This window comes from Amphibalanus amphitrite, unplaced genomic scaffold (genome assembly GCF_019059575.1).
Source record: "Amphibalanus amphitrite isolate SeventyFive unplaced genomic scaffold, NRLGWU_Aamphi_draft 000294F_arrow, whole genome shotgun sequence".
NCBI lineage: Eukaryota > Metazoa > Arthropoda > Thecostraca > Balanomorpha > Balanidae > Amphibalanus > Amphibalanus amphitrite.
In genome coordinates, this window is record NW_024881789.1 from 1 (window position 1) to 20,082 (window position 20,082).

At 48.0% G+C, this 20,082-nt stretch overlaps 1 protein-coding gene across 1 annotated transcript; it reads left to right on the plus strand.

Annotated features, from left to right (window-relative positions):
- Window positions 1-289: 289 nt before the first annotated feature.
- LOC122387652 (voltage-dependent calcium channel type D subunit alpha-1-like) lies at window positions 290-17,944 on the plus strand (the record flags this gene model as incomplete). Its single annotated transcript, XM_043378021.1, has 21 exons — window positions 290-464; window positions 3,018-3,153; window positions 3,314-3,480; window positions 3,970-4,057; window positions 4,306-4,466; window positions 4,749-4,895; window positions 5,128-5,329; window positions 5,545-5,814; window positions 6,667-6,750; window positions 6,941-7,132; window positions 7,351-7,453; window positions 7,640-7,776; window positions 7,983-8,412; window positions 10,283-10,419; window positions 10,758-10,856; window positions 11,114-11,212; window positions 13,441-13,467; window positions 14,161-14,261; window positions 14,810-14,946; window positions 15,943-16,103; window positions 16,538-17,944. Coding segments are annotated over 21 exons (3,206 nt in total), but the record flags the coding sequence as incomplete, so codon positions are not given.
- Between the last annotated feature and the right edge of the window lie 2,138 nt (window positions 17,945-20,082).

The window sequence follows — 20,082 nt, forward strand, 5'->3', positions numbered from 1 at the left end:
TCCCTTCTCTCTCTCATCTCTCTCTCTCTCTCTCTCTCTCTCTCTCTCTCTCTCTCTCTCTCTCTCTCTCTCTCTCTCTCTCTCTCTCTCTCTCTCTCTCTCTCTCTCTCTCTTCTCTCTCTCTCTCTCTCTTCTCTCTCTCTCTCTCTCTCCAATGCGTGTCAGTAGGTACTTGGTCTCGTTGTTTCGTCCATGTCCTGAACTAACCACTGCCTGCGCCCCTCATCCACCTCTTCCCGGGACCCCACCGCGGCCGATCGCGCCCCTCACCCCTCGGCGACGCCCGCAGGCGACAAGGGTCTCCACCACGGTCACGTGACCGCCGCTGAGGCCGAGAGCGCCGACGAGCTGGACGAGCTGCCGGCCACCATGAGACCGCGCCGACTCTCGGTGCTCTCGCTGAAGGAGCGCGTCAAGCCGATGCCGCCGTTCAGTAGTTTCTATGTGTTCTCGCCGACCAACAGGTGAGCCCTGAGGCGCTGTGGCGGTGGGTGACACGGTTGACGTTAGATGGCTTGTGTTGGCTGCCTGTTGCAGAGGCCGAGGGCGAGGCGGTACCGCTGGGCGCGCGGCCGCGCCGGCTCTCCCAGCTGATGGAGCCGACCAAGATCCAGCCCATCCCACCTTACACGTCCTTCTTCGTGTTTGGTCCCAGCAACAGGTGATGGAGCGGCGGCCGGTGCCGCACAGCGCCCCTGGTGGCCGTGCACGAAACTAACCGTGACGTCATCACCCATCCCGAACGGTCACTGGTCCGTCTTTGAGACCGATGACCCTCTGCATAGTTGTTATGCCGATTTAGTGTATGATTGTCGATTTCTTAGACATAGAATGGTATCCGGTCCGTCCAACCACAACGCACAATTCGCACCCGTCTTGTCTTGTCATCATCGTGTGATCACCCTGTGCCATTATGGTGTGTCATCATCCGTGTGTCATTTTGGTGGGTCATTTCAGCATGTGTCATCAGCAATTGATGGCTCTTTGTTTGTTGCACTTGTTATTCAAAGACATAAAAACTATTTGCACCGTTGTCTGTTTCGAATATTTGTTTTAAACTATTTTTCAATCACTTTCAAACACTTGGTATTTTGTTCAATTAGTGAAATCTAGAGCAATTCGTTATCGGGCAATTCAATTGTGAATTAATGACAGCAGCTGTGGTTTATCGAGATGACCATTGGGCCAAGTGTCTCTGTGACACCTGCATTGCGTGTGTGCATAGTTTAGTCATAGTTTCACAATAACAAATCATTTTTATGTAAACCGTGAAGTAGCATTATGTTTAATCCATAGGCGGCGGAACGGAGAGAGGGGGCACCGGGGCACCGTGCCCCCTTGATTTTGGCATTTTAACATTAGCGCTTTGGCGCTGCATGAAAAGAATGGGACCAAAAGTCGACAGTGCCACCTCCCCCCCCCCCTTAATTGAAGGTGTTCCGCCGCTGCTGGTTTAATCGCATGTTAGCATGCAATAGAGCACATATCCACTTATGAAATTGTTAAAAATTCATATAAGTATTTTACGCGCGCCGACCGGCACAGCGGTCTATGGAATCCAAAAACATATGCGTAGTATGTCGCAAAGTAGTTTGAAATTCCTACCTGTTGTTCCAAAAAGACATTTGCCAACTAATGTATTTCATCTTTTTTAAACGTTAAAAAGCGCAATACAATTTTAGCCAGCAGTTAGATAGCCCAATAATGTACGAAAGGTGTTGAATTTTGCTGAAATTTCCATCACTTTTGCGCAGAGCCATGATTAGCATTAGACAATGTATAGTTAGGTATATGTCATGTCGACAGGTACCTATTAATTCCTCTTAGATATTCTAAGCTTGAATAAATTTACTTGTCCTTGTATGCTTAACCCTATTCCTGGCGGGCTCCGCCGGGACAAGAAACTGGCGGGGGGGCCGATTCGGCCCCCCCCCCCTGAGATCTCGAGAACGAAGCAAGATAGCGACAAGCGGTAAACGGCATCGGATACGCACGGCCAAGATCTACAATTTTTACAAAGGTCATTTTCAGGTCAGGTCAAAGATGACGTCACAGGGGTCGAAAAAGTCAAAATGGCGGCACTAGATATGGAGAGAGTTTTTCTCGAATAACTTTCGAATTAGTCAAGATAGGAACAAACTAAGGGCATCATCGTGATCCTATCGTCAATCCGCATCGAATGATATATATGTTGACCTCGAAAGGTCAAGGTCAAAGGTTGACCTCAGGTCACGTGACCTCGAGGTCATCATGTATATCATTCGATGCGTCTTGACGAGCTGAACACAATGAGACCATCCACGCGTCTGTATCGTGTTCCTGTACGGAGTTATTGGCCAAAAACCTTTGGTGACCTTTGATGACGTCACATGACCTCACAGCTGCCCAACAGCAAAACAGACCTCAAGGTAGTGAAGGTTGATCGTATATGAAGTCATGTATGGTATATGGGGCCATTCCGACCCGTTTTAGTGGTAAAAACAGGGAGTTGATTTTTCCCCCATTGACTTATAATCATTGGGGAGGTCGCGAAATTGACCTGACCTTAGGTCACCGATATCAAAATTCCGAGATATACAAATTGCACATACTGGTACCCTAACTAAACCCTGAAGAGAAGAAATTGATCGGACAAAAACTCTAGCTCTGGCGTGATTGCAAACTTTTCTGAGGTAGGGTCACCAAACCGCCTCTGGTGACCTGACCTGAGGTCAGATCAACTCAAAATTTTCAGACATGTTGCGGAGAAGCCTTTTAGGAAAAGTCAGAAAATTTGAGCTTCCTAGCTCAACGCGTTTGGGAGAAATAACCAAAAAACCTCAGGGGGGGCTCCTGAGGCCCCCCCCCCCCGCCAGGAATAGGGTTAAGCACATCCCGCTTATTTCACCACAGCTACCATCCTCTGATTCACAGTGAAAATAGTTAACACCATTTGCAAAGCAGTCCAGTATGAAGGCGTGCAAAACTGATAATTGTCTGTCTGAATCGATGCCTACATTTTCGCATTTGTTTCACAGTTTCCGGGTGTTCTGTCACTGGTTCTGCAACCACAGTTACTTCGGTAACGTGATTCTGGTGTGCATCTTAGTGTCGTCAGCCATGCTGGCAGCCGAGGATCCCATCCAGACCAGCGACAACTCCAGCCGAAATAGGGTCAGTAGGAGAGGAGAGACGACGGTCCTTATGCTGTTTGCACTTGCTAGAACTCTGATGTTGAATATATTTGCATAATATAACCGCAAAAAAACGATAAACTAGTTCGGACCGAGTCTGATATGGGTTTCACCAATTGATATCCCGTCGCTATTTTCAGATTTTGAATAACTTTGATGTCTTCTTCACGACTGTGTTCACGCTGGAGATCGGCTTCAAGGTGATCGCCTACGGGTTTATCCTGCACCCGGGCTCCTTTTGTCGGTCGGCCTTCAATCTGCTCGATCTGCTGGTGGTGGCCGTCTCACTCATATCGTTTGCCTCGTCGTAAGTCCACTGCCATTTATTTTCAAACAACTTTTTGAATCATCCATGGTGTGATGATTTTTTAGGTGACATCAGCGACCAAGCAAACATGTAATGCATCCGTACTGAACGTTTCTACACTCCTCCACTGGAATCAGCGATGCTACCTTGCTTGGTAGGCTGTACCGCAATACAGCGCTGCCGCGCGGTACAGCCTGTATTCACAGTGGCCGTGAAAACACCTTCCTTAACCAGAGGCTTTGACAAATGACAAGCGATCTTAGTTTCCATGTAAAGTAGTGAAGCTACCTGAAGTTGGGCTGCAATGAATTGTAACGTAATATTGAGACATCACACTTAAATGTTTGCAGTCTTATCTGAAGTGCCGACGAATTATTTACATGAACAGGCAGCTTATTAGAAAGTAGTAACTAATATTCCCTGTCGAGTTGCATAAAGATAATCTGTTTGAGGTAGCAGCATCTCATATTTTCATTGCCATTACTTCAGAGCCGATGCCATCTCCGTGGTGAAGATTCTCCGTGTGGCCCGAGTCCTGCGACCCCTCAGGGCCATCAACAGGGCGAAAGGACTCAAGGTAAGCATTTTCCGTTATCTCGGTAAAATTGCATAAATATTTTAGTCACATAGGAGCTCAAGTCGAAAGACTTTGGTTCCGAAAACATTCAATATTCTATATTTCAGTCTAATTCGACATGCAACTCAAAATGTTAGTGTTTGGCTCTCCCCTTCTATGTAGCGATGAACTTATCAGCAGACACATGCCACTGATGAGAGTCTGAGACGAGCCGAGTATAACCTAACAAATGCCGTCTCTGTTCCCAGCACGTGGTTCAATGCGTCATCGTGGCCATCAAGACCATCTGGAACATTATGCTGGTCACGTGTCTGCTCGAGTTCATGTTTGCCGTTATCGGCGTACAGCTGTTCAAGGGGAAGTTCTTCACCTGTAGCGACACGTCTAAAATCACCGAGGACGAATGCAAGTGAGTGGTCTACTGAAGAGCTGTGATAGGTGATTACTGACTGGAATGGATTTGAAGGTATTTAACGGAACTGGGTGGAATTCAGGTAAATTATAAAGTAACAATAGGTACAAATAAGAGACTGGTAGCTTGAAGCTAGCGTTAAGCCTAAGCATTTTTTTTCGTAACAATTGTGAACATGAACCTCACATTTTACCAAAAACATTCGCCTGACTGCGTCTAGCGGCCTCGGTGATCACCAGTGAGGGTTGATGACTCTAAGCAGGTGTGTCTCGCTCGCAGGGGCTCCTTCGTCACTCACGTGGAGGGAGACGCCTCCAAGCCCACGGTGGAGGAACGGGAGTGGACGAGATCAGACTTCCACTTCGACGACGTCGGAAAGGCCATGCTCACCCTCTTCACCGTCTCTACCTTCGAGGGTTGGCCGAAGTACGCAGGACTGGGATAAGGAGCCTTGATTCCTTAACCTGTGTGTGTGTGTGTGTTTTTTTTTTTTTTGTTTTACGCGTAACTGTGCCAAAATCTAAACCACTTTCATAGGCGCCTTAAAACTTCATTATCAAGTCGTCCTTACCCTACAATTATCATAATTATTTTTTCCCGGCACACGTATCCCTTCGAATGAATGCTGTAAATGCTGATTAGCACTCCTATTTTCCAGTCTTCTGTACACCTCGATCGACTCCCATACGGAGGATATGGGTCCCGTCTACAACTACCGACCCATGGTGGCCGTCTACTACTTCATCTATATCATCATCATTGCCTTCTTCATGGTCAATATCTTCGTCGGTTTCGTGATCGTCACATTCCAGAGCGAGGGAGAGCAGGAGTATAAAAACATCGATTTGGACAAAAACCAGGTAAGCTTGGAAGGTTCATTTAGATTAAAAAAAAATAATCTGTAAAACGTTGATTGTTTCATTACGAGCATTCGAGTGGGCCATTGGCAACCATTGAAATTTTAAACAACAGTTTGAAAATATCAAAAAGTACAATGTACAAAATGAATTCAGCCTTAACGTTAAAATGTCAGCCAAAGACTGTTCAGCTTACTTATGACGCCTCCTCATGCCAGAGGAACTGCATGGAGTTCGCGCTGAAGGCTCGCCCGGTGCGTCGCTACATCCCCAAGCACCGTCTCCAGTACCGCGTGTGGTGGTTCGTCACCTCACAGCCCTTCGAGTACTTCATATTCGTACTCATCCTCTGTAATACCATCACACTCGCCATGGGCTTTTACGGCCAGCCAGCCGCGTACACCAAGGCGCTCGACATCCTCAACTACATCTTCTCGTCAGCCTTCGCCATCGAGTGTGTGCTCAAGCTGCTGGCTTTCCGGTTTAAGGTATGCTAGAGATTCCATGCGTATGGAAGAGATTTATGATCTTGTGGTTAGGAACTGGGAAGGGCTTACACTTAAAGTCTTACAGCAGAAAAAAAAACTTATCTATTTGTTAACGTCGTACAGGTGGCAAAGAAATATGATAACGATACCTTTGACATCAAAGTGAGTCTACATTTATTGAATAAAACGGCACAGTTTGGACTTAAAGGGACTATCCCACCTTCTAAAATGTTGTTAAAACCAGTTAAATTGTGCCCGACTTTATAGATTGGATGACCAGGAACACGGTTCTGGCATTTATTTTTCATTAAACATCTTAGGCTTCCCATATTCCAAACACAAACTTTCAAATATGTGACGTCACAGCCCAAAATTACCTTCTTCCCCAGGCCACATTACTGTCATAAAGCTGATTCTTTTTACTCTGTAGGCACCACAACAAAGTTCAGACCAAGTTTTAAGCGATTTTTCAACGAACAAACCCATTTAAATCAGAATGACTAAACGAGGTGACGTCACACTAACGGTCGCTCCATGCTGAAGATAGGGCCTTGTACAAGGCCCATTTTCAAATGAAGGGAACGAATTTCTTCAACACCAAGAGGCCGCGGGGGTTGCAACCTAGATAGATAGTGGTTTCTGAACCTCGCCGCAAACTTGGCTATCTCAACTCAAACCCCATGTTAAAGGTGGGATAGTCCCTTTAATTCTTCTGTCCTTCAGGGGCATCGGTCGGACTTTGCAAGATTAATTTGATATTGATGTTAAATTATGTCATTCCTCAGAGCAAGAGAAACATGATCACCTTATTCAGCTTCTCACACCTTTAGATATTTGATCTCCTCTTCGCAGAACTACTTCAGCGACCCATGGAACGTGTTCGACTTCATCATTGTCTTGGGGTCCTTCATTGACATCTTTCTCGGTTTGGTGATGGTAAGTTACCAAAGAAATCAGTAACGTTGTACCATGACTGTTGTGTTGTCGCACATAACTAAAAAGGCATCGAATTCACCGACTGCGTAGATCTAACTTGTGATGAATGGCGTTCCTCATTACATCGCATCATTCCAAATCATGTATGTATATTCATGTTCCAAAGTCTAACCCGATGAACGTTTTACAGCAACAAGAAACACAGATGATCAGCATCAACTTCTTCCGGCTGTTCCGAGTAATGCGTCTGGTGAAGCTGCTCTCGCGCGGCGAGGGCATCCGTACGCTGCTCTGGACCTTCATCAAGTCGTTCCAGGCGTTGCCGTACGTCGCACTGCTCATCGTCATGCTCTTCTTCATCTACGCTGTGGTCGGCATGCAGGTACGGTGCGAGGCGCGAGCTCATTCAGACTGACTCAGAGTCAGCTACGTGCTGGTGACTCAGAGTCAGCTATGTATTGGTGGTCGAAAGAACCACCGGAGGTCTATAGCCCTGCAGTACCACCTAGACATTCGTTACACTTCAGTTTTCATATCTAAACGAGCATGCGATGATTGTCACCACATCGATGTGTAATCACCACATCCCTTTCATTCCAGGTGTTTGGTAAAATCGCGATCGACGACGACACGGCGATAGACCGTAACAACAACTTCCAGACGTTTCCGCAGGCCGTGCTGGTGCTGTTCCGCTCGGCCACAGGTCAGTAGTTAGTCCGCCTGGACTGACGGATGAATGGGGAGCTGTGGCTAGCAGATAAACTCAACACCAACAAGAACATGAATTCATTATCATAGATAATTATAAAAGATAGTTAAACCTAAAACTAAATTGCAAATGAAGTTCAATGTGTCCATACTGAAACATGATATGTGTTTTTTTTTTTAGGCGAGGCGTGGCAGGAGATTATGCTGGCGTGCGTGGATGGCGAGTGCGACCCTAAGGTCCCAGACGGAAAAGGCGGGTGTGGCACCGTGTTCGCCATACCTTACTTCGTCAGCTTCTACGTGCTCTGTTCGTTCTTGGTAAGCGATTAATAACTACAGTTAGCGAAGAAAAAAGACGAGGCATTTGGACACCTCATCAAGGAACATCCGTGTATTTACCATTTATCGGCTCCCGAAATTGCAGGCCATTATTTTACCTTTTTCATATTTTATTCGTATATTATTGTATTTCATTTTATAAACACCTTATGTCATAAGTGATTACATTTGTTAATCTTCCACAGGTCATCAACCTGTTTGTGGCCGTCATCATGGACAACTTTGACTACCTGACGCGCGACTGGTCCATCCTGGGCCCTCACCACCTGGACGAGTTTGTGCGGCTCTGGTCCGAGTATGACCCCGACGCCAAGGGACGAATAAAACACGTCGACGTCGTCACCCTGCTGCGGAAAATCTCTCCGCCGCTCGGCTTCGGCAAACTGTGTCCGCACCGCGTGGCGTGCAAAAGACTCGTGTCGATGAACATGCCTCTGAACGCGGACGGTACGGTGATGTTTAACGCCACACTGTTCGCCGTGGTGAGGACATCACTGAGGATAAAAACCGACGGCAACATTGACGACATGAACGCCGAGCTGCGCGCCATCATCAAGAAAGTGTGGAAGCGGACGTCTCCGACGCTGCTGGATCAGGTGGTCCCGCCCCCAGGCGGTGAGGGTGGTAAGGAGCCGCGTGCCGTGAGCAGGTGCCGTCCGTGTGCCGCCAACTCACCGCACGCGCTGCTCTGCCGTGACGCGCCGGCACTAACTCACCCGCACGCACTAACACACAATCGGAGCGACTGGATGCTACACGGCCATGTGATTGTACACTGCCCTCCTTTATCATTCAACGTGCGATTATAAGTTACAATGCACTTAATCACCAATGAATCACCCAAGACTTTGGAATGGCACGGCAACTATCATTTTGCCTTGTGCGTCTAACGATTTATTTGAGTCTAACTTTTTTGGTGTGACTAATACTGTGTAAGCATCATATGGTTTACCTATCAACCACTTCATAAAATTAACACAATAAACTGAACGTTTTGTTCTGCTGATAACATCAAAACCACATCTATGATTTGAAAACTGGACAAATAAAAGGGTCAAGAAGGAGGGACGCATCAAATAGGCAAGGTTCAAACAACGTTTCCGAAGGCTTATATCTAAAGTGGGCTACCAGATGGTTAACTTAGAACTGATCTTTACGTCATTTCGGCGGTAACGTCCATTAAAGTGTCCCAGCTTAAATCGTGTGTGATTAAAGTAACTTGAAGCAAAATAATGTTCTCCCGACTGTCATAACCCGCGCCCCGTAGGGCTACCGGCGGACCCTACCACCCGTAGGGGGGGGGGCCGTTTCGGCCCCCCCCCCTAAGATCTCGGAAAGTTACCGGCCGATTTTCAAAATTCAAACGGCGTTCGATAGCCCCACCTGGGAACTACCTTGTGACCAAATTTCATTGACCTAGGTCAAACCGATGACGTCACAGGTCAGGTCAAAGGTCAGGTTTTCACCGTTCACAGGCAATTCAAGAAATGTGCTGTGAAAGCGAGTAAATTGGTAATTTATTGAAAACCATCGATGGTACATTGTTCGTCAAATACATACTTTGCTATCTGAGGTCACTGATACCAGGTCAGGTCACAGCGAGGTCAGGTCACCGGGGGTCACAATATGAATGTGTCGTGTGATACATGTTTTATGGTCCATTTTACATGACAAATGCGATTATGTGGGTTAGGCAGCCTTTGGGGCCAGCCTAGGTCACGTTTTGGTGAAGGTCAGGTCAAGGTCAGGTCAAATTAGGTCAAATTTCAAAGTTGATATTTTTGCATATAATGGGTATCGATTCGATGCAGCTCGTCACGGGGAGTCTAATGGTGGTCTTCGTTTTGCTCTACGAGTTCTAGAATTGCCAAAAATTGAGTTTGAAAATTTGACGTCATCATTTTTGAAGTTTTTTCGCTATAACTTGGCCAAAAAACGAGGTATCGATCTGAAATTTGGTATGTAGATAGAAGACGGTAGGCACTATCACATATATTCCGTTTTTTTCGAAACTCAAAAAACTTTTTGGATTTTTTGGCGAATATATCCAAAAAATGCTTTTTTGATTTTTGGGGGTCAAAACTCAAAAATTTCAAAAATTCGAGATAGCAGTTTTGTAGCCCTGTCAATTCTACACCTTTTATGTCTTGATCATTTTTCTGTATCTTCAAAGCTGTAGTCCTGACAGGTCTACTCGCGAAGGTCTTTTTTCGGTCGAAAATGACAGAACATGACGTCACTCTGACGTCATTTGTGGCCAACCTATCATAGCCTCTGGAAAAATTTTTGGTCACAATGTGTAAAATTGATGCCCGGAGGGGTCCTGAAAGTTTGGTGGCGATATCTCCAGCCGTTTAGGAGATATCGACCGAAAAGGACAGGGGGGGGCCGTTTCGGCCCCCCCCCCTACGGGGCGCGGGATAAGTCGCATTAGCTGTTTCCGGTCCACGTAGCCTGAAACTGAGTGTGATGAACACCTCCCCAGTGGACGACGACGTGACCGTGGGCAAATTCTACGCCACCTTCCTCATACAAGACTACTTCAGGAAGTTTAAAAAGAAGAAAAAGGACGAGACGCAACCAGAAGACGGAGATGAAGACTCAACAACCGTCACGTTACAGGTAATCATCGATACATAATCATTGGTTTGTAGGGCTGGACATTATGAACCCTGGCCAGAATGAATGCTCCCCGGTTTGTAGTATCTCCTCGGCCTTATAAGTGTAGTATGTACATCGTTGAGTTCAGCGGAAAACATTTGCCGTACGTTATTATCAGTGGAGAATATATTATGTAAGGTATTGGCTGGTGTGAATCTGTCCTGGCTGGTGTGAATCTGTCCTTTGCGAACTTTGTGCTCAAAACGTGAGCCTTTCATCGTAGTCATTAACGTGACTACTGTATCTTTATACCCACTGATTGACTGTTGCTGAAGCTTGACCATGTTTTGCGGCCACAGGCGGGCCTGAGAACGCTGCACGAGGCGGGGCCCGAGCTGAAGCGGGCCATCTCTGGTAACCTGGACCAGATGGTGGCTGACGACACTCCCACACATCGGGTGAGCTATTGAACAGTTAGCGACACATTCCTAACCACTGAGTGAGCTATGTCCACATATGCAGCACTCCCGTCCACTGAGTAAGACGAGGGAGTTTAGCGGATCGAGTAAGACGAGTGTAGGTGAAGGGTTTGAAGTTCAATGTCTGGAGGAAGTTTTATTTGGAAACTACACAGGCCTTTGGCTCAGTTTTAACATGTCTTCAAGCATTTCAACCCATCTGTCTGGGCCTAAATGACCTCCGCTGTGACCTGCAGAGAAACCACGTGCTGTTCGGCCGAGTGTGGTCCAGTTTTCGGCGACACAACAGCCAACCACACGGAGGAAGGACCATCCGGAACGCGGCGCCCGCTCACGTAAGCAGTTTTCCTCGCCCGGCACGCCAATAGGAGCGAGTGGGATAGATTACATAGAGGCTCTCCCTGCAGTCCAGTCGACGGTCACACAGCTAACAGATCTTTGAGACCTGAGCACTGAGGAGTGAGGGTAATTGCGGTGATGCATAGCAATATCAACCAATGACAGATCTGCAGATGCAGAACAAATAATACATACCTACTATGTAATATGCTTTCTATATGCTAGTCGAGCACCGATGGCAACCACCTTAGCGCTCCCCAATCTTATAAACGCCGTGAAATGGATATGGCAGCACTCTAAGGCTGGATATATAGTACGCAATCTTATAAAGCTCTGTGAAATCGAAAACACGGCACGCTCTTTACGGTTTTGGTAACCGCCAGTTTTGGATGTGCCGTAGAATGATTTCAGCCGTGAGCAGCTGTGCACATCTCAAAACACCGACAATCATCAGCTGTTTGCGGTTTCAGCGGCGTCCATTTCACGCCAGAATTTGTGGCGTACTTTGACGAGCTTCTCAGACAATTTCATTGATTTAAGATAAATTCTACGTTTTTATGATATAGGTATGCAATATTTTACATTATGATATTTTTAAGATTTAAACCTCCTCCACATATTAACTCATGATTTATTATAATGATGCTTATTATGCAGACAACGATCAATTGCAAAATATGTATTTCCAGAAACTAAATGCACACTAAAACACCTAAAAACGAGTGTTCATCGTTAAATGGCTTTATTTTTCAAATTTAAAGGGGATTTTTAAGAGGATTTTAGCACCAGTAACCGTCTTAGATTTTCGGCAGCCACTGCACCTTGTAGAATCGGTATGGGTCTTTAGCCTATTCTCACGTCTCACGTATGACACAAATAACGGACACTTCATGGCTTCTGATTAGATATTTAAATAAATGATATACCTTAGTTTGTCAAAAAAATTGTAAATGCCTACTCACTATTCGTATTTCCTTACTTTCTGTCTGGCACAGTTACGGATCAATCTGTTGTTTCTCCTCCTGCATCTCGATCTGACTTCTGAACCGAGTATTTTTCTTGATGTAGCTTTGCTATGTAGACGGTTCTTCAATCTTTTGAGGAATTGCTTTTTAGCTTTAGGTTAGGTAATGGGTACCTATGCTTGAATAAGAAGGAAAATATGCTGTAACTTCACCTAATTCAGTTCATGTACGTAATCTTCGAATTTTAGTAGTTTATCTTCATGGAGGAAAATGTCAAGAGCTTATGACAAGAAGGAAAATAAGCTATATCTTGAATTGATCCAGTTAATGTACGTATATCTTAATGCTCAAATTGTAGGAGCTTCATTGTCAACGGCATTACTTCAATTACTGAAACAGTAGCCGAGCTATGATTAACTCATTATTTAAATAATTCTTTAACAAATTTATTGCAATGCCTTAACAGCAAATAAATGCAAATGATAAGTTGAAGAAACACTTTATTCACTCGATTTTCTGAGCGCGAGAATGCCCTCGCTGAAATTTATTTGGTCGGCAATCCACTTTTCAGGAGAATTCTTCAAGCATGTTGGTGTTTTCCATACTTTGCTATCACGTTTTCCATAAATAACTTATTCATTACACATATGTGTGTCTCTAAAAGAAATAAATGCCCGATAAAAATTAAAACACATAACTTTTGCTGTTCGCAAACAGTACGCATAATTTCCAATAGCGACGGCGACAAGACATTGACCAATCAAGTTGCGTGTTTCCTGCTGGCGTTGATTTGTACTGTGGGCAAAATGGCGTGAATAGAATTACCATACTATTCTCTTTATAAGATTGCGTGAATAGGGTGCCGTAAATAGAGTGGGGTGGAATGATAGTACGCCATTTGGTAGCACAACCTTTATAAGATTGGGCCCATAGCTTCAAATGCCGCAAAGAAACGCTGGACTTTCATGTTTTCTGTAATGTTGTCTCAATTCTCGACTGATTTTGATTCTTCGACACTTATAATCCTGAAAAAAATAACCATTTCACTTCAGTCTGACAAAACTGTGCTGATTTATGTAAACCGGTGCCAATAACCATTCGAAAAGCGCAAGCACGCTCTAATTTTTGGGAATGATGGATGTAATTGGGTATGGCAGGTAAAGTACCTACTCGAGTTCTTACTTCAAGACTTCAGCAGGTTTCTTTTTCGAAATAAACTTTTTTTTTGCTAATCACTTTCGCACGATGGGTCGTTTCAGGATGATTTTGTCGTGCCGCGGATACGCGTAAGTATCGAGCTGCTACTGGTTGGTCAGTTTTCGACGTCGACTGCAATCCATTACATTTTGTCGACAGTAGTTGACAGCATACACAGAAAATGCACTTTTTGACGTGCATGGGTTTTCAGCAGAAGCACACGTGTGGCTTTGGTAGTATGACACTGCTTACTGGTTCACTAGTTTGAAGGCACTTTAGCACATTATGCTCGTACAATTAGATACTGCGGCTGTAATCGCGATAGTCTGGGAACTTCGATTCTGCCGAGAGGCTTGGGATAGTTGTTTTATACACAATCGGTAGCTGTAGCTAGTTTGATTAGGCTTTTCTGGTCCACCTTTTTGAAGTAGCGCCACGGCAGCAAGTTGAACCAGTGTCGCCGCAACTCGCGGTTGTAGCGGATGGCGTAAAGCATGCTCGACGCCATGGCAAAGTAGCACTCAGCTGTGTTTTAGACTCGAAATGGCTAACAACAACACATTTCAGCTCGCCAACTTAACGAAGGGACGGAGACCAAATGCACTTTTCTTCGAATATGTTGTTGTGTTGAGTGCTAGTGGAGTGCAGCTGAAGACACCAGTCTCAGTTTGTTTTTTCCTTCTCTCATTTTTATTCTGTTTATTTCTCTTACGCCAGCACCCGCTCTCACTGACCACTGATCCCATGTGTCGGACCTCTGACCCCGACCCCTGCCCGGCCAGGTGACGAACGGAAGGCATCGTCCTCTGAGCGGCGGAGGTAGCTCAGACTTCTCCGGCACACCGGAGGACATCCCAATGCAGGCTTTCAACCCCAGCGGCAGGTGAGCGACCAAAGAAATAGCCAGTAAAACTAAACGGATCATTCAGACCACCCAGCCGCTATGCTGAAACTGATATGCAGACGCTGAGGGTGAAGACAGCTTTATAAGATATCTTTGAAACTAAGTTACGGGTTTCTTGAAGCCTATGCGTAAATCAGTCATGAAGAGATAATTGAAGTTTGTATTCATTAATGAGCATTAAACGTAACCGCGCCTTTTGATTTCTTTTATTTATTCGCCATTACTGTTTTCCAGAAAATCTGCCATGTTTTTGAGTCCTAACGATGGTAAGCTCCGTTTGCGTGTGCTCATTGACTCGATGATTTTTACGTCCGCCGTAAAGCACAATACATTATACACACCCGCACTGTGAAACCATTTTCAATATTCTATCACATCCCATCTAACGCGTTCCGCTTTGCTTTTAACATCTTTAAACTACATACTGCCGCTGACCCACTCGCACTAACGCTTCCTCCGTCGCCGAGTGTCCTCTCGTGTCCTCTCGTGTGCGGAGGACCGACTGCTGTGTGCTCCGCGGTGCGCAGGCGCGGCAGCAGCCGCAGCCTGCCTAGCGTAGAGGACGTCTGCGACAGAGAGCCGGCCGAGACGCCGGCGGCGCGGCGGCGGCGGCTGGCGCAGTGCGGCCGCTCGCCCTCCTCGCCGGCTGCCCCCGGCACCATAGGTCGGTGGGGTGAGCGGTGGCTCAGGTCAGACGGTTTCTCTCCGTTCTGGCTCCAAATGTCGTTCTTGTCCATTCGGCTCCGGGCACGACTCTGCGGCTGTAGTGGGATGTCTATTGCCCGGTAAAAAGACGGTCTTCTCTTGTCTTGATATATATTATATTTCCCGCAGGTGACTTCACGCATTTTCTCATATATCCGGTTTTCAAAACAGGCTTTTGCAGCTTTCCCTGTAGCATGTCAGCGCATCTGAACTCGGAAGGTGATGCAGCCGACTATGATTTGTGAAGCAATGCATGGTGGTTCTTGGCTTGTCAACCGGCCTTTCTCTTCACGCATGAACTTTTCCCATTTTCTGGACGTGTGATTATTAGGTAAAACATTCATGCAATTACCAAATAGCAATGTGGTGCCCCGGGATGAGTTGTGGACTGCGTTAGCAATGCATTGAACAAAGGAGGACCGTCAGGATATCTCTTTTTAGTTAGTTGCCGATAGTGGCGAACAAGCATGTCTCGGAACAGCTAAGTTTCGTCGCAATAGGCATGCATATCAAGCTTTTTGCAGCTTGCAAGCAGCCTCCCATTTCTATCCTTCTTCTTGCAGTCTTGTGCCCAAATATTCTAAAAAGTTTCGTCACGGAAATTTCGCTCGCTCCTTTCCGATTCCGGCATGGGCTAAAGGTGGGCGCATAATGGTTTTCTATCTTCAGTTGGCAGAAAAGTACTCGCTGGACGATAAAATGCGCGAGCTAAATGTACAATGATATATGCCGGTTTAATGACCCGTGAGACGTCCAAAGAACTTCCTCAGTAGCGCCAAATCGAGAACCTTATGTCTGTATGTCGGACTGTCAGTAGCCAATGGGATGTTCCAGTTAGACTGTCCGTATGTCAGACTGTCTGTGATCGGTGACCCCTGACCTCAGTTCCAGCCCGGATGACCCCTGACCTTTGACCTCAGTTCCAGCCCGGGTGACCTGTGACCTCTGACCTCAGTTCCAGCCCGGGTGACCGGTGGTGACGTGGCAGCCGTCCACCCGTCACAGCGGCGCGTCGGACAGTCGCGCTCGGTCCCGACTAGCCCTCAGCAGCCGGCCGACCGACCCGACCGACCGCTCCAGGGTCTGATCGGCTCCGCCGAGAACCTGGTCGGGCAGGTAGGCGACATCGGACCGTCTCTATGGCATGATTACGTATACCGGCTCAGATTTGCAAGTAAAACGGATTACAATTAGGAAAAGGGCACCAGGAATCAATGCAACGTTTTCACTCGGGATTGTTTGTTTGTTTGTTTGTTTATTTGTTTATTGAATAATCACCAACGGGCTTGCACCCAATGACAGGTGAAGTCGGACAGTAAAAGTATATTGTGATTATATTGTGATTATATTATATTATATTGTGATTGTGATTAATAAGTAGTCACAAAAAGGTTCAAATTGATTTTATGCCTTGTTTAGGTAAATGTAGTCCTACGTGCAGTAGGCCTGCCACCACTAAAATAGTTCACTTTGGCGCTTTCCGTCTTGTGTACTTCGTGGATTTGATATATCTCTGTGATTAATCACGTCATATGTTGTGTGTTCGCCAGGCACTGGCCGACCAGGGCCTGGGGGCCTACTGTGACGCCCAGTTTGTGCAGACCACGCGGCGGGAGATGCAGGAGGCCATGGAGCTCACCTCTGACCAGTTCGAGCGAGCCGCGCACGCGCTGCTCACACGGTCCCAGACGCCGCCGCGGTAGTGCGCCGCCCCCGCCCCCGCCGCCGCCGCCCCCGGACTGCAATCCCGCTCAAGTGCCTGCCGCTGACTGCAGCTGGTCTGCGCCGCCTGCCGCTGTTGCTGCGTGACTGATGAAGGTGTGGTCCCAGACTGGGTGCTGCGAGCCGTACCTGCCCCGCGCCGCGAGGTTTCAGCGCCTGGCGGACTCTCAGGCGGCACAAAGTACCGGTGACTGTCTCCGGAGACTACCGCCGTGCCGCCCCCGCTCGGCCCGGACGCGCCGCACGTACCGTACCAGGAACATGTCTTTCCCGCCGGCTGCGCCCCCTGAGACGGACTGTGGGACGCACAGCGGTCGCCGGCCGACCTCATCCGCCGCCTCCCGCTAAAGTGCCTGGGGCACACTGCGCCGCCAGCGTCCACAGCTTTCGTGTGCCTGTCACTGATGCGCCCAATACGTCACACGCGGTCGATTCCGGCACACCCCAGCTTTTGTGAGCCTCACCCCGCAGTGGACAAGTTTTCCGCCTACCGCCGCGCCGGCGACGCGAATGTCACGGGGACACTGGGGAGAGGTGACCCGGAAAAGCACAAATCAGGCCGAGAGGTCGCTTCGAGTGTTTGCGTTTGTTTCTGCCGTGTGTGATACGGCAAGGTTTGATGTGAATGCAGGCCAAAAGGCCTATCGAGTTTGTACATTTTGCGTTTTTCAATATGTACTCGCCCTGAGTTGCACTGAAGAACGATTCAGTCGCTTGTTGAAGACGATTGAGAACACTTCGCCTTGTCAGACGCCAGTTATTAGCTCGTAAGGTGGGCTGGGACATCTTATACGCTCATTGTTGGCGGGGTATGTATATATTCATACATTAGGATACGAATACGTGTAGCATGTATTCACCTGCATAACCCATCTGCAAAGCGGTGCCAAAGCGCGGAGCGGGCGTGTGCGGACCGCTCGCCGCCGGGCGGGCCCGCCGCACGCGCGCGTCGCTCGGCGCTGGCGGGCGCTCCGCGGACGGGCGCTGTGATATATCGGGCGGAATACTCAACTCCGTGCGTACCGAGCGAGTGGGTGCCGCGCCACGACCGATCCCAAATCAAAACACGGCCCGACGGAGGTCGGTAGGAGGCCAGGTCGTCGCTAACACGACTCTCCGCCGCCGCCATCGGCCGAGCGACCGGTGGGCGCAAACCGTGCGTGTGAGAGTGTCAGTTTCCAACTTTCTGTGAGGAGCTCTTTACCGTGATGACACAATACATATGCTCTCAGAGATCTAGCTCTTTTAAATCTGCTTCTGATTTGTTTGGGAGACGGACTGTCCCGTTGGGACCGCCTCCCAAACGGTCATCCCGGAGAGGATTTATGGATCGGAGTGGTCCCAGCCTCATCCACCAGTTGTCAGGTGGGGTGACGGCCAGCCCGGACAGGGAGAGGAAGGGGGGGATTGTCCTGAGGATGGCGAGGAGGGATGAAAGCACTGTTATATGCACACTGATCGGCCCGATCACTGAGCTGCGCTGCCCACCTGACCAAGCCGGGACGGAATGTCTGCGCCAGCCCCACCTGTCGGATCTCGGCCGCCGTCAACACGGCTCTTGCGTAGCTGTTCATTGCCTCGAGACGTGGCACCTACTGTTAACGCCAGACCCCTTGAGACCCTAATTTTTCGCGATTATTTTTAAATGCGTGGAAGAATTTCAACCAAGCTCAGGACATGGCCGTTTCAAGACCTGCCGAAACTTTTACAATTAAGATATTTTATCGCCATTTCAATATTTCAGGCACTTCTCATTGACTCGTAATGTTAAATTTCAAGCAAGATTTTCACCCGGTGTGTAGAGGCTATCACCAGTCAGCCTGTGATACGTTATAACGTCACAGCTATGCCCCGCCTCTGTGGTCTTGGCCTGCGGCGGTTTCGGGCCGGCGCGCGGTCACTCTCGCTGTGGCGGGGAGCAGGGACGGTCGAGCGGTGCCGAAAGCCGGCGGAGTTGTGCGTAACGTCTTGGCTGACAGTGCCCAAAGAGCGACATGATGACTGAGGAGCCATAAATGCTCAATGCGCATTGCTTGTACAATGCTGATATGTTCGCTGATACTTGTTTCATTTTTTTATAAGCTGCAAATGACGGGCAGATGGCATATAACTGACATAAGGTTAGGAAATATTCACCTGTATATTTCACCTGTGTATTCACCTGTAGCAGGCACGTACCCAGGATTTCGCCCAGCAGGGGTCCACCTGCTTTCGAAGGGGCCCCCCACAGTGTATAGGGCCCCCCAGGCTCCCCGGGGGCCCCCGGGAGTCATGACTCATGAAGAACCTTTCGATGGTGGGGGGGGGGGGCATAGTGGGTCCGGTCTCTCCTGCAGACGTAGGTGAGAAAACGCCACGTGTGTGGGAAAACGCAATTCAGTTCTTTACAACCTAATGTAGCATTTGGTTGTGATTTCTCGCGTTCAACTTCATCAAAGTCAATTAAAACGGTCTCTGTAACGGTCTAAGCCTTGAGAAAATGTGGAAAATTGGAAAGTAAAAATATTTTTGCTTGAGGAGTGTGCATGAAACGCACGGCATTTTATGAGCGAGCGCCTCAATTACTGAACATCCTCCAATTCCGGATATGTAGGTATATAATATAATAGTGGGGAATAAATGTCTCGTTATCGGAATTCCACTATCTGGCAACTAGCCCTATGTAAACGCGGCTATTATATGTTTCACTAGGAATCGAGCGCAATTGTACTTTTAGCCAGAAAATAAATGCTTGGGTAATTCTGGGACACTCTGTATTAATTGGAGGAATAGGACTTAGGAGGAAATGCGATTGCAAATCGACCCACATCCCTGTGTTAGCCAATGACGCCTTTGAGGCCAAGGTTGGGGGGTATTCAGTTTAGCCTTTTTGTTTTTCTGTGATATCTCCGGCACCGTGAAAGATATATATTGGCTCCTTCAGATGAGTGCCTACTGCCTACTCCAGTCACTACTTATATCCAGTAGCCAGTAGCCACTCAGATGATTTGGGATCAATCAGGTGATAAGCGTACTTTCAGACGACCAGGGGCCCCCAGTCGACCAGGGGTTCCCAGGCGACCAGGTCCTCCAGATGACTAGGGGCCCACTGCCTCAGGCGACCAGGGCCCTCCAGGCGACCAAGGGCCAATGCGATCAGGTCCCCAAAGCGATCAGGGGCCCCCAGGCGACCAGGGGGCCCCCATGCGACCAGGGGCCCCCAGGCGACCAGGGGCCCTCTAGGTGACCATCGGCCCTCAGGCGATCAGGGGCCCCCAGGCAACCAGGGGATCCCAGGCTACCAGGGGCCTAAGGCGACCAGGGTCCCCAGGCGACTAGGGGCGACCGGGGGCCCCAGGCAACCAGGCCCCCCGGCTACCAGGGGCCCCCTGGG